The sequence below is a fragment of the Anser cygnoides genome, chromosome 1 (genome assembly GCF_040182565.1).
Source record: "Anser cygnoides isolate HZ-2024a breed goose chromosome 1, Taihu_goose_T2T_genome, whole genome shotgun sequence".
NCBI lineage: Eukaryota > Metazoa > Chordata > Aves > Anseriformes > Anatidae > Anser > Anser cygnoides.
In genome coordinates this window covers 23,685,020-23,700,326 of record NC_089873.1, presented here as the reverse complement: position 1 = coordinate 23,700,326, position 15,307 = coordinate 23,685,020, and the positions used below count along the sequence as shown (strand labels likewise).

The 15,307-nt window shown below is 42.0% G+C and overlaps 1 protein-coding gene across 1 annotated transcript; it reads right to left on the bottom strand.

Annotated features, from left to right (window-relative positions):
• Positions 1-791: 791 nt before the first annotated feature.
• Positions 792-14,140, bottom strand: GPR37 (G protein-coupled receptor 37). The gene is made up of 2 exons (XM_013199198.3): positions 12,897-14,140; positions 792-1,684 (listed from the first exon to the last, which is right to left on the bottom strand). Exons 1-2 carry the CDS (start codon positions 13,548-13,550, stop codon positions 866-868), a joined length of 1,473 nt encoding a protein of 490 aa, XP_013054652.3. The 5' UTR covers positions 13,551-14,140; the 3' UTR covers positions 792-865.
• Between the last annotated feature and the right edge of the window lie 1,167 nt (positions 14,141-15,307).

The window sequence follows — 15,307 nt, the reverse complement described above, 5'->3', positions numbered from 1 at the left end:
TAACAAATTGGAAAGAAACTTGATTTTGAAACCACACAAGACAAATTTTAGTGAGAAAGCAAATCTTTCTTCTTAAGAAGTACAAAATAACTCAGGTTTTGTATACCTGTAGGTCAAGAAGGAAAGTTTCAATGAGGCACATTGGATCTTCATAATATACATTTAAAATCCACTCATGTAAATCTAATGTCATTATTACCATCTTCCTTAAACACCCTATTATAGTCTCCAAGGGTAAGTACACGAATATGGCTATTTAAATTATTTTATGCAAAGTAAAGATTTTTTTTACTTATTAAAGGAATTTAATACTACTTAGAAGCAATCCTTGTTAAATGCAGATTGACAAGGAAGTTAAAGAATAAAACCTCATTTATTTTTATGCTACTTTATAAATTTTTCAAAGTCCAAGAGTTCTCACAATAGCGTACAGTAATTGGATTAAAACTACCTTCAAATACTTTCCAACACATCTTTGACATTAAACATCCTGCAAAACCCACAATGTCTATATAATCATGTTACAGTGATTATAAAAAAATCATGGAATTAAATAAAAGTGGACTGATATGAATTCTCCTCCTTAAGCAATAATATCCTAGCACCATACAAAATATCATGATTTAAAACTGAGTACTGGCTCTCTTTCTCTCCTTTTCTTTCATTTTAGTAACCAAACAGAAATTATTTTCCAAAGCATGACTGTTAATATGCAGATTGGATTCTGAGTAGTTTGCAATAATCAATTATTTTTCTTACACTTTGCTTCCAGAAGGAAAATACGGAGTTAAAAAAAAAAAAAAGAAAAAAGAAAAAAAAAGAAAGAAAAAAGAAAAAGATACAAGAAATAAAGTCCTAAGGTTAATTAACAGTGAGTCCCCACAGAGGCAAAGGTAGACATTTCACGACGGATGGTGCTGAAAGGGGAGAGCTCCAGTTCTGTAGTGTACTCATTGTCATTGTCATCACTTGTCACTGTTGAAGATTTCTGGATGCATTCATCACAGCAGCAACAGCAACACTCCATAAAGGCCCGGCTGAAAGGTTTACAGAGACAGAAAAGGAGGACTGGGGTAACACAGGACTTAAAGAACAAAAGGAACTGGCTAATGAGATGGAGGAGATCCATAGTCTGCCGAGATACCCCTGTGGACATGTAGGCAGTCACAATGTTGCAGATGTTTTCAGGAATGATGCAAAACCCATATAAAATGGTCAAAGCCACCACTGTGCAGTTCATCTGACTTTCTAGCTGAATTTGTCGCTTGTTCCCTCTTGTGCAAGCCTTTTCCGCCCTCCTGATTTTCCTTGCTGTTACCAGGGAGCAGGTAATAGTGAAAAGGGTCGGCAAACAAAAATAGCAGCCAAAGTACCACCAGAGTCTTGCCCCATCGTATGTAAGAGCTAACACGTAAATGGTGTCGGGTAGGGCGGTGGATATCTTCACCACGCACCGCTCCCCGGGTGGGCTGCCGCTGTATTCAGGGTCCTCCTTTGTCAGCTGGCGCAGCACAACCTCCGGCAGTGCCAGCAGCAGTGCCCCAACCCATATGACGGCCAGCTTGGCAGTCGTCGAGGTGCAGTTCTCAATCATCTCGTAGTACATCTGCACGTTGGTGGCAGCACGAAACCGATCAATGCAGAGGGCACACAGTGTGAAGGTGGTGACTCCGAGAGAGGCTACCTGCAAAGGAGAAAAGGGAATGCAATTTAATGCAGGTGCTGCCTGGAAAAAAAAAAAAAAAACCTGCAACAACAACGAGAAAGAAAAATAAAGGACAGCTACAAAGCTACAGCCCATTATTTCTTAGAGAGTGAAAAAACTTCGGCTCCTTCAAACCCCACCCTGGTCTACCAATGGCAGTCTTTTTGGAGGTGGAAGATGAAGGCCTGAACTTGCTCAGGCAAAAGAGGGAATTCATTCCCTGTACATTGGATGAAGTCTCTTACCACTGAGATATTCCCTGAAAGAAGGTTGTACTCTTCCATAAAGAGAGCTCAATTTATAATGCCAAGTACCAATTAGGTTTAGCTCTCAAAACAAGCATCACAGGTAGGACTTAGCTTCCAGTGTTTGCTGAGCTACCACACCACATGCGTCCCAGAAGAATACATCCTTCTGTTGTTCTCCCTACAAATATCACTTCATCTTGATGTCATGCTCTCATGGAAGCTCATGACAACACCTGTGCAACTCTGAGTGACAGAAAAATTGGAGAATATGCAAAACTAAACCTCCCTCCATTTTTCTGAGGGGTGATTTTCAGAAAGAACCCACCATAGAGATTGAAATGAAAGTTAAAAGGGGAAAGATGGTGTCTTCCTTCAGCAGAATTTCAAAGTTATGCCCCCATAACGTTAGTCAAGCATGCAGGGGATCATAATGTCAAAACCTTAAATATTTCCAAAGTTTAGGAACACTGTGGATTAAGCATTCACTGAATGGAAGAGCGCCCCACAACTGCTGTTGTGGACTTGGGTTCTTAAGTGAAATTTTGATCGGGTATAGGTACATAAAGCCATCCTGGGATCTCAGTTCTAAAAGATGATATTTGAAATCTTCAGACTTCCAAAACCGGTACAAAACTAATCTTGTCTACAGTAGTTAGGCTTTAATAATTTATCTTCAACATTTCACCTAGAAAAATTTTCAGGAAAATCTAGGCCAAATTTCTTAGTAGACATCCTGTGCAAGAATATATTGCAGGCTAGGAAAAATGGCAGAATTTCTGATGTTTATATGATTTAAAGGTGGATTGGACAGAGCTCTCAATTATATACTGTAAGGAGCAAGTACAGAACAATGCGTGTGTCTTCTAGCTTTAATAAACATAATTCTATGCATGAATAGAAATCTTGTACTGTCATGAAATATAATTTCCTATCATTTTATCCTGTTTATAATTAAATTTCCTAAAAACAAATTTGCAAGAAGACTATATACATTTTGGACTAATCCTATTTCCATTAAATTCAACTTCAGTTCAAATTCAAAGCAGAACTCCCATTAACTTCAATCAGAGAAAGATTAGGCGCTCTGTTGCATTCTAATTCATTTATTTTCTTGGGTTTGTATGCTTCTGTTATGCTGGAAATGTGTTGAAGCAAAAGACAAGAAACTGTTAAATAATATTCCTAATAAATTTAAAGAATGCTTACTTTTATCATGCGTAAGCCACACATCTGTGCAATTAACTGGGAGATCTAGGGTAACATTAGGCAGTTTGCTATAATTTTTGCTTACTTAAATTTGATGCTTACTTAAATTTCATATTGGTTTATTTCAAAATACACTCTAATTTCTAACATAATTTTGAATTATTCCTGTTTATGCATCTGTTGTATAAAGTTCTACAAAGATAGACAGTGCAATTATGCACAAATATATAAACTTATTGTTAATTTTGGCCTTTTATATTTAATGGTCATATCAGATTGCTAAAATTGAATGTCACTGAACAGTATTAGGCATTTGGTATTACAACTGTTGGACATTGCCTTAGTTGGGTAATTTTTTGAAACAGCTTCCTAAAAGATAGAATGCAATCTTTTATTAATTAACCTGCAATGGCAGGAATAGTTAATGGTGACAAAGCAGTACTGTAAACATTTTTAATAGGCAAACCTATTGATTCAGGGAGTTAAAATGTCGGACAACATTCAAAGAAAGCTTGGTAAATACCAGTAAAACATAAAAACAGCTAAAGACAGATTACAGTTATAGGGAAATCTTAATGAACAGTGAGCATTAGCAAATGAAAGATAATTTCCATGTATCACTGCTGAGAGTCAAATTTCCAAATCTAAGACCAGTGACTTTGTTTGCAAAACATTTCAGTGTGTGTGTGCAGTCTTCAAATTCCTTAGAGTGACAGCAAAACCTTTAGCCAGAACATCCAACTTGAATAACAAAAGGGTTGGGTCTGAGTTCTCTACAATTACAGGAGACAGAGAAATCATTGAGACTCAGAATTGAATAGGGATTGAAATAAAAGTCAGCAGAACAGATGAAAATCTGAGTTTTTGTACATTAATGTTTTCCTTCTCAGCTCTTGTTCTAATGAGGCAATGTGAGCATCTCCCCCCTGCTCTCCAGCACACACACGCTTTTATTGTTTTAGCACTCCATTACAAACAGGCTGTTATACAGTAGCTAAGACATTAAAACTCTGCAGCTGTTAAGGTTGGTCTAATGAAAGAAGACATGTCTACCATGAACAAACGTAACCTACGGGGCTCCTGTCACATTAATTGACCAGCAACTTGGAGGCTTGAGACAGTGAAATAGAGCAAGAGGAAACAACTAAAACAGTGGAAGTCAGCTTTGAAAATTCTCCCATGGATTCACTGATCAAGCAAGATTAAAAAAGCAAGTGCTTCTCTGGAACAGGCAATGGTTTCCTATTTTCTGTAGATTAATGAAGTTAATGATGCCATGGAAAAGCCTACAAAAAACAACCAAACAGAAAAACAATTCCAAGCAGATGAACAGGGATTCATTCCTGCTGACTTGTTTAAAGGAAGGGTAGCAATTCAAGGGTCTGACTATTTGCCCTCCTTTATTTCTCCCACATTGTAGAGTATGAGTAATAGACCACAAAATCAATGGGTGCTGCTCGTAAATTATGTGGGCAAGAACTGGGACATGCATTCTGCATGTACATACAATTCCAGTTTGTGGGTGTTTCTTCCTACCAGTCATACTAAGAATTAGATTGAAGATGAAAATGTGAAAGAAGCCAGAGAAGTTTCCCTTTTATAATCTGCTTCATTGCTCTGGTATAAATAACCACAGAATGAGTGCGAGTAGATAAAGGACAAATTATCCCTTTTTGAAGTAGTGTAAAGCTGCCTGTAGTTTAATGGTGCTCTTCTTGTTGTAACAGCCGAGTTTCCAATACACATTTGCACTCAATTCCAACAACCTAGCAGGAAATGAGGCAAGGCAAGGGTGAATAAGGCTCAGTAGTTTTTGATGATCACTTAGTTGTCTGATGTATTTCTGTATGTTCCCTATGAAGAGCCTCCTTCAGCCTCTAAACATTGGGGTGACACCAGTTTATTTTTCTCTTACTAGATTATATTAGAAAGACACAGATATCTAACTGAAAGACCCTTAATCTACCTGGAGCACATAGGTGGGAAGTAACCTCAACTGAGCTGGACAGAGAACAGCTATGTAAGGGATTACCTGCATACACATACAAAAGAAGGCATTGTTGTTACAAGAGAGTCTCTTAATACTGTTGCTCCTTTAAAAGAATTGACAGGGATGTTACCAGGCACAGTGGTGTTCCTTCAAGACACTGTGTTAACCTTCAGCATTAGCTCATCAGCTGTTAGTCAACTGTGTCAAAACTTATTTGGGGAACTAAGGCCACTGAAGGCAACAGTAACTCATGAAATGCTCAGCTTAATTGCATCAGTTCTCCTCTCCATCCCTCCAACATACCCGTTCCCCTTTCATGAGCTTTAACAATTACCAAAAGGTTCCCAGGCCTTCCCTGGCCTGTCCTACTTCTCTTCCTGGCTGTGGTCCCACAGTGCTTGGCCCCAGCCCCTAGGAGCAGAGCCTCCAGCTGGCCAGGGAAGCAGTGCAGGTTTAGTAGGGTAAGCAACAGCAGTGCAAATAAGACTGAATTCTCAAACACTAATACCTGTTTGGCAAGATCAAGGGAATGAAAACAAAAAGAAAAACAAAACAAAACAAAAACACAGAAAGAAGATCAGCAAAAGGTCACAGGTGAAAAAGTCAATGAAAAACCAATTCTGCGAGCTAATGACAAAGTGAGGTTGGGTCACTCAGTCCAGCAAGATGAAGACCAAGAAATGATATTGCTGCTGTCTACAAATAAGTCTATGTTGAGCTGTAAATGTTGTTTAAGCTGAAGGACAATGAATATAGCAGAATATACCAATCGGCCATGAGCAACTTGAGGAAATGAGAGGTACCATTAATCATCCAAAGCATGATGTTGTGGAGCACACCTTCTGATGGAAAAGTGAGGGGAAAATGTTAAAATAAAGAGAGATGTAAAGAAGTGGCTACTTCTACCAGCTGAACTGGATTTTCTTTGTTACAAGACAGGAAAAGTGTCTAAACATTTCCCTGTAGGAAACAGGAAAGCTAAACTACAGAAAAGTTTGATGACTACCACCAGCCCAAATGTCTCTGAGCTCTCAGTGACAGCCCCCCTAAACTCTTTCTACCCATTTCTGTCATACCATATATATATATATATATATATATATCTTTTTTTTTTTTTTTTTCCCTGAATCATTACAGTCTATGGTCTTATTATTGCTGTTCTATACCCACACCAAATTTCATAGCTTTAGGACATGTTATGCAACAAACCACAGTGACTCTTTCAAACTTTTCAGTTTTACATAAGATAAACAAAGCTAGTACAGACTGAAATATTTGTCTTGTGCTACTCTACACTTACAGTAGAAAGTCCAGTAATAAGATTGGGCTGGTAAAAATAAAAGGCCATCCTATTGCAAACAAATATTTAATTGTTTAATATAATCTAGATTTCTGGGTTTTGTTTCTTCATTTAGGGAAAAAAAAAAAAAGGAAAAAAAAAACAGACACATAACGCCAAGAATGACAATCGTTACTACAAAAGAACAAAAATACATAAATATAATCTCTTTATATTTCTTATATGAAGTTCTATGAAATATTCATAGTTTCATAGTATTCATATTTGTTTTAAAAATAGGGAAGGGTCACTCAACTAGTTAAAATACTGATGTGGTGTGGCAGAAGTAATCCAGGAGCTAAGGAGTACTGGGGCTGGGATACCTCTCTGACATTAGTATTTAGCTTAAGCATCCTGGAGGAAAAGACACCTAAAGATAGTTAAGGTGACGTAACTATCTGAAAAGCTAAATGGTAATTCAGGAAACTACTATCATGGAGATGTTCCACACACACAGAACAATGGGTACAATACAGCTGTTTCCTTTGTAGTACTTTTGACATTCACATCAGGGAGATATAAAGCATGTATGCTCTGCGTGTTTCCTATCCTTCTATATATTGTAAGAGTAAGAATGTTCAGAATTAACTTCTAAGAGCAGCTCTTGAATTCTGTTTGAAGCAAAAGCCAACCAGATTATCAGGGCACTGGAACTACTCATTATAGTACAAGACATGTTTATTCAGAAAACTGGAAAATCACAGAACACAAAGGGCTTTAATTTTTGTCCATTTTCCTATTTGAAATCTACCATGCCACCTTACAAGTAAATTAAATTTACATTTTTTTTCTTTAAGAAAAAAATGAGCACTGTTCTCCACTAACGATCACAGTCTCATCACTCTACACATGTGACTCCTGCAATAACTCTTCATATTAACATGGAACTATTGCTAAAAATCTGCCCCTTCCTTCTTTGTTGGAAAAATCTGGTCATATGGAGAAATGACAGCCCTGTGCTCATACTAGAGTCAACGGTGCTGGGATGGCAGATGTTGCTTTATTCTCTCTACACATATGTAACTTAAATATTACTGACCTAATTTTAAACCTAGTCTGACACAAATTCATTTCCATGCTGAAACGCCAAAGTTTAAGCCAAAAGCAATTTTTTTATGGACAATTTATAGCCCCTTAAGGGTTTGCAGAGGAAAGAAAGATTGACAGAACAGCAAACATGGCAGCTACTATCACCATGCTGTTAATACCTAAAGGGCAGAGACATATTAGCACTTCTGTTTAAAAAATATATATATATCTATTGTGTGATAAGTACTGAAGGTATTTTGCTCAGTAAAAGACACATGCAGCCATTGCCCTAGAAAACTTCCCGTATGAAGCTTTGAAATTGCAAACTTCTCTGAGGATCTTTGTCTATGATCCAGAGGGCTTTCTGGAGGTTCAGGAGGCTAACTCTGACTAGCGTTAAAGAAGAAACATAAAGAAGATACAGAACAACAAATGACTCAGACAAGACAGATTATACATAGCTTTTAAAAAGTCCCATAAAATATATATTTCATTTGCTAAAGTGAAACTTAAAATAAGGATGTCTTCTGACAGCTTTGGAACAGGCAGAGAATAGCCACTTCCATTGTGCTGCTGACTTGCCCCTACCAAGCAAAAGAAAGGGGAAACAGCCTTACCTCAGGATTGCCCTGGAAGGGTCAGCTCCAAGAAAGAAAAAAAAAAAAAAAAAAAGTAATTCATATTCCAGACCAAAACAAATAAATCCTTACACTTTCCACTAAGAATACTAATGTACTAATTGTGATAGCTTTCCTGAGATGGAAGTTACCTACCAGACCAGGGTGATGCCACAGATTGACTACTAAAAGCATAAGCAGGGACTAGGCACTGGATTTCAGAGACTTCCACAGTTAGCTTGCTCCAGAGTCAGGCCACTCTCTTAAGCACAATATGGTCTAGATGAAGGCATCTCAAACTTTCTCCTTCTCTCTCTCTCTCTCTTTTTTTTTTTTTTTTGGTTGGGGGGATGTGAGAAAGGCAGAAGACCTCACTCTGGGTGCACAGCTGAGTACCATGACTGGACTTGGAAATTTTCTGCTCTGTGCTGGACTGCATGAGACCATAAATTAGCCTCTGCAAACCCTTTTTCCAAACCCTTCCCCAGACCTAAATCCTTATTCCCTCACAGGTAGCTTGTCTCAGTCTGCCAACACAGAAGTGATGTCTACTTCCAACTACTGCCCCCAACTCATCGAGTTCCTCTAAGAGCAGAATGCACACAATTCAAACAAGCTTCTTTTTAAAGCCTGAAAGACAGCTTGTAGTCCCAGGTAACACAATCCATTTGTCATCTTAGCAAGCTGCTCCAAGCTTTAGGCAACTTACTTAACCTCTTCACTATTGGCTTCCAGCATTAAAATAAATAAATAAATAAAAAGCTACTTCACAGGACTGCTATGTTTAATAGCTGTGAAATATTTAGAAGCATAGTAAAGCTGTTTGTCTATATCCACACTTCTTTCTATTCAGGCTTAATTTAGAGTTGAGAAAAATGCAAACCATAAATATATAAGTAGGTGAACAGAAACTATATTGTCCTATTATTTGTTTTCTTTTTTCTTTTTTTTTTTTTCTTTTTCTTTTTTCCCAGTTCTTTTTCTGAAAAGACTGGGTATGCTTAAAGAAGGAGCTGCAACGGATTGGCAGGCCTGTGGAAAGAGAAGTAGCCAAAGCCGTTGTTTTTTGTATTGTTGTTTACCCTGTATCTCCTGATCCTGAGCAATGTTGACAAAAGTATATGGAAGGCAACATACACACAGACACGGCATGCAGATAAACACTTCAGACATGGTTGCCCAAAGCTTAACTTCTAAAAAATCTTTAGAAAAGTGGCAAAATCTGAAGAACTGAGCAGAGGACTAAAATGCAAAGGAGAAGCACATCTCCACACATCCTTATGGGTAAGTAGTTGCCCCAGTTTGTTCTAATTCCCTTTCCAGTGAGTGGACTCAGATCTACTCTGCCAGGACAGTGCCATCACCATAGTCTAGCAAAGTTCTTGGTGGAGATAATTTAATCCATAGGAGAATGAATTCACTCAGTTTCTTCCTTGGTCATGCATACAGCATTCCATATGCAAGTGGAACCATGACAGTTTTACAAGGTAGGTACAAGTTACCGAACTGTGATACAATATGTGACTGAAATGTCTGCTTAATATACTTGGTCACCGAATATCTTTATTAGGTATGGGAAAAATACCCTTTAAATAAATACTGTAAAGATTTTCCACTACTGGAAGCTCAACATTTACCTATTCAAACGTACCTGAAGGTATCATAAAACGTTTTCCCCAGAGTGTGTGCATATGTGTTATCACTGGCAACAGATGCTTTGTTGAAATTCTGCACAATACCCATTAAACAGCACAAATAAAAAACAATTGGCCACAGGAGGCTAAACAAAGAAAGCTCAAGGTTCCTTATTTGGATTACCTGAAACCTTTGAGCGTAACACAAAGCATGCTTGAGTTACACTCAAATGATGTGATCACTACATCAGTTCCTCTGGATACTCAGATGTTGCCCACTCCCTAGTCCTGTGCAGTTCTCAGAGTACAGGTTAGTATGACAAGAGAGCTCAGGCCAATAAGGCTCCTTGATGCTTGAAAGTGAGATGATATATCTGGATCTACAGCTCTGGGGGAGACAAGCAGGTCCATAAACAGCATATGAGGAGAGTTGGCATGCAAGAATGCGGTGCAGAGCATGAAACAGAGATAACTAAAGAACAAAACATGGGGTAAACTTATAGAAAACAGTGACAACAGGTTAAAATTTGTAACAGGTAAAATTCTTCAGGACGCTTCTGTTTCTATTCCATAAAGGTCTGGAAACCTCTCCTGAAGGTAGCTATCTACAACTTTGCAAGGAGCTAAGATTTCATTCTTCTCTCTTGTGTGAGAAGGGGATGAGCTGCTCAGGTGAATTACAAGGGAGAAGGCAGTGTCATTCAGCTGTTAGATGAGCACACTACTCACTGCTGTGAATAACCCTTGCAAGACCACAGAGCGTTGGCTGCTCATAGAGCAGATTTCGTGACATGCTCCACATCCTCAATGTTCCTGGTGGTGTCAGTGTCACTGGATAATGCCCGTGAGGTTAGGACTGCAGTCAGAAAGTGGCAAACTTTTGCTCTAACTCCCTACTCTGTCTCAGCAGGGTCAAATTCTGATTTCCAGGACAGAGCCCTTCTCACGAAACTCAAGGCAAGCCGGGAGGCACAATTCAGTATTGGTGCTCAATATGTGTCACTCATGCCTACAGCTCTTACAAGGAGGGGGAAATCCAGCCTTTAATTTACTGCTCCCCGGGTGATGAATATATTTTACATTCATGAGTAGGGTAGTTAATGGGTGATTAATATACTGTACATTCATGAGTATTATGTTTAATACCTATTGAGTGAAAAGTATCAATTCTGGGACCAACATGGTATCCCCCAAGGCTATCTCTCTTCGGATGTGTACCTCAGACACAAATCAATTAAATTTCCCCAGGAAAGAAGATAATTCTTTACTTTTAGACCCCAGTGATAATTCAAGATAAGACAGGCACCATTCTGTCGGTCCATTGTGATTAGATTGGTGCCAGTTCTTGAAAAAAGGTTCAACTGTAGGTATCTGACGAACTTTAAAGTGAAAAAATAAGGTGTCTTTAAAGTATAAAGGGGGATTGGCACCAGCTGAATGTTTTCAAGATTACAGTTTTGAATTTTGGCTACTACATATCAGCTCAGCTTCTTTCAGTTTAATTCAGTGATGAAAGTGTAAAATCCAGAGCATGTGTATATTGGGCAGTCCTGACAACATACCCCTTTTTGACAAGGCTAAAATATTTCCAGACTAACAACATGAAAATAAAACATGTTTATGTGATTCTAGAAGATTATATCTGTTTCTTACACATTTAAGTTAGTGATAACTTCATTATAATATGAAACTTTATGCATTTTTCTTCCAGTCATGAAGTGGCAAACTCTTTATTGCCCAAAGCTGAGCAGCATAAGGAACTAATTTTGAAAAAATGGTATGGCCATGCAAATTATTTCAGTTATTGACCTTTAATTAGAATCATTATTATGAAGAATTACTCCTATCCTGTATCTGGATGCACCAAAAAAGGCTAGAAAGTGTGAAATGTCACTAGAGGAAAATCCTGAAATACTTAAACTACACTAGATGTGTCCATTGAAATGGTTACCCTTTAACTGAAACACTAACTACTTATTTTGTTGGATAATACAGTATCGCCAGACCTGGATTCAGAAAATTTAAAAGCACCTAGCCAAGGCTATTATCAGTGAGTATTTTCAACGAATACATATTTCTTCTTTATTTCTTTCCAAACACAAATTAAGTATACTCTGAGTTTTACAAATCACAAAAAGTGTTATACTATTGGTCTTGAATTCTTGTTAATGTAGCACAGCTCCACCCTTTGTCCAATACGACCAGTAATAAAGTGTATCACACATGAAAGAAGTAATGGCAAGGTAGTGGCTACACACCTCACACATCTTTCTAAAGACCTTATTGAAAATATTGGTTGGCAGTTGTACCGATATGCTATGGAAACTGGTATTCTGTGTATTAACAAGATAATACCCCATCCCCAGTATCTAATTCTTAGGACAAGAGAATCAACAGTTATTTCCTCAGCTTTCAGTTACAGAATAAAGCTGAGCAGGAGGCTTTGGGAACATAGGAGAGCCAGCCAGCATTACGGGCTACCACCCCACCACCAAGCCTCTCCGTTCAGTTCCAGTAAATAAATAAAGCGGGCAACCTGAACGCTGCCGGCAGGACTCCAGCCAGCTGGCTGACAGCTTCTTTGACAGAGTCTCTGAACAATTGCCAAGAAGCTGTGATTTAAATGGAACTGGGGTCATTTTTTATTTTTTTTTTTAAGATAAACCAAATAAATAACTGTGAGATTTGAATGCTGAATTATAAATTAAAAGCACATATATCACATTGATGCTTATTTTTGCAATCACCTGCTTACAACCTATGCCAAGTCCCCCCTTCTGCTTTCCTGAATCGCTTCACTTTAGAGAAAAGGAAAAAAAAAAAAAAAAAAGAGAAAAAACACCACACTTGAAATCAAATTTTGAGAGGATTCTTTGCCTTTCGGGATGACTGGGAGGAGTGAAACTTCGGCAGAACTCTCACCAATGGAAGAGCTAGATACTCTCAGTTTGAGGCTGTGGGAATACCAGTGCTGCTGGACCCGAGTCGCGGAGTCCCTGCGGGGCTCTCCACCAGCAGTGCCCAGGAAACCTGAACCGGGCAGGGAGCAATGAGGGAGGCACAGAAGGGGTACCCGGAGGGCTTTGCAGAGGCAGCCAGGCCCACGCACAACCACCCACCACCATTACCTCGATGTACGGGACGATTTTGCAAGAGAAGTCTTCTAGGAGCCACTTCTTGGTGAGCTCCTGGAAGATGACCAGCGGCAGGCAGAAGAAGACGATGAGGAAGTCCCAGAAGGCCAGGTTGGCCAGCAGGGAGTTGGAGATGCTCCGCATGTAGTAGTTGTGGCAGACGATGCACATCACTGCCATGTTGCCCATGATGCCGATGCCGAAGATCACCACGGAGAGGCACATCACGGCGTAGGCTCCGTACGACTCCTCGGTCAGCGGGTAGAAGGGGTTGCGGAGCCGGGCGCGGCGCCCGGTGCCGTTACCACGACCCCCCGCGCCCCCGTCTCCTCCTCGGCCCGAGCCGTTCAGGGGCAGCCACCGGGGGCCCCCCGCCGCCCCCAGGCCGGCCCCGCTGCTCCGCGCCCGCCTCCGCCCGGGCCCCGCAGCCCCGCAGGTGCCCCCGGGCCCCGCCGGGGGGGCTCCGCGCCCGCGGAGAGCAGCGGCAGCCCGGCTTCCAGGGCCGGGGGGCGCCGTGGCCGGCGGAGATGGGGGGCGATGAGGGTTTTCTTGCAGCCCGGAGCCCGCAGCGGGGAGCAGGGCGCAGGCGGCCCATGAGCCCAGCACCTGGCACAGCAGCAGGGCGAGGGGAGCGCCGAGGGGCCGCATGGCCGGGGAAGGCGGGGGGGGGGGGGGGGGGTGGGGGGGGTCGCCTGTTCGCCTTTCAGAGGAGGCGGCCCCCCCTCTGAGCGGGGCTGGGGGCAGCCCGCATGGCTGCCCGGCCGCGGGATGCTCTCTGCTCGCCGCCTCCCGGGGCAGAGCCGGAAAGTTGTGGCGCCGTCTCCGCCGCGCCGAGTTAATAATGTAGCGGCTGCGGAGCCGGGAGGACCCCCCCCGGCGCTCCGCCCTTTCCCGGGACCGCTGCCTCCTCGCCCCGTGCCGCCTCTTTACAGCCCGCCGCCGCTGCGGGCAGCCGCCGGCTCCATTGGCGAGGAGAGGTCTCCGGTGGGAGACACCTCCCCTCTCCCCGGGTGATCGCCAGCGCTAATTCCTCCTCCTCCGGCAGCCTCGGGGGAAAAACAGGTTGCTGCACGGGGCTCGGGCTGTTCAGCGGCTTTGATAAAACTCCGGCCGAGATAAATCACGCAAACGCTCGCACGGCGGCGAAGTTGCTGTCGGTGGTGCCGGGCTCCGGGGGGCACAGCCCGGGGAGAGACTCCTTGGGATGCTCCCAGCCGGCAGCAGCTCCCGTCTGGCCAAGCTCTGCCCGGCTCGGTTCGGCTCTGCCCGGCTCGGTTCGGCTCGGTTCAGCCCGGCTCGGCTGCCGGCTATGCGGGCGCGGCGATCCCGCAGTGCTCAAGCGCCGCCCGGCGGTGCTGCGGGTGCGGTCCGGCCGCGGGGGGACAACGGGACCCAAGGAGGGGAACCCTCGGGAAGGCAGCAGGCTCCTGACTCCCCGAGAGCATCTTGCTGGGGGGCAGAGGGCGGCTTTCCCCCCGGGGAACCAAGCGCAGGGGTTGCCACTGATGGAGACGGTGCTGGAAACATCACCCCCGCGGCTGAGCGGCATCAGAAGCGGCCCCGGTTATTTTCAGTGCCTGGAGAGGATGCTCCGTGTTTCTTTCCCGTTCCACGTGTTTTTAAATGGTCTCTTTTCTTGTTTTTGTACTGTCTGGTAAACTTTGCAGCACTTTCTTCTTGCTGCTCTGATTTTTGTTTAATTCGGGTGACTTCATAGCTTAACAGATTTGGATGCACAAAACATTTTGTTGTAAGTAGCCTTAAGAATCCTCTGTCACTCTAGTTTCTATTTTAAGAGGCTTTGTGTAGCTTATTCCCAACAGGTTTAAAAGTTTAAAACTTTCCCCATAAAGCAGTTTGAGAAGCATTCATCTATATCTTTTTATTATTATTATTTTATTTTTTTTCCCAGCTTAAGCCATTTGATTTAGAGATCACAAACTTACACAAAGCTGCCAGAGCTCTGCGTTTCAGGGCCTGAAATCAGGACTGTGCATATAATAGTCCTCTAAACTCTTCTCTTGTGGGCCAGTCTTTAAAGTCTTTAGATCCCAAGCATGTGGGATGTGCTTGCAGGTTAGTGCTCTGACTTTTTGTGGTGATGATCAACAAAGAAAACCACGTGAATCTGCAGTAGTAGAAAATACACTTCATGTACACACTGAAGCCAACCTGTCAGATGCAATAAAAGAGACAAGACTGCTGCCACTTTTTCTCAGTGGGGTAGAGTCAAACTGTAGTGTCGAAAGGATCCTTTCGTATGAATTGTTTGTTCTTGTTTGTACAGACACAGCTGCACAACGTCACCCAACTGGCAGAAGGGTAGGCTTTGGGTAGAGTACTCACTAGGTTGACCTTGCCATCAGCAGAGAGAGAAAAGTGCCATCCTGAGATCCTTTATCCCT

Coding starts and splice junctions, on each gene's coding strand:
- GPR37 (XM_013199198.3), bottom strand. CDS start 13,550: ATGCGGCCCCTCGGCGCTCCCCTCGCCCTGCTGCTGTGCCAGGTGCTG. Junction 1,685..12,896: donor AAATCGTCCCGTACATCGAG/GTAATGGTGGTG, acceptor TCTCCTTTGCAG/GTAGCCTCTCTCGGAGTCAC.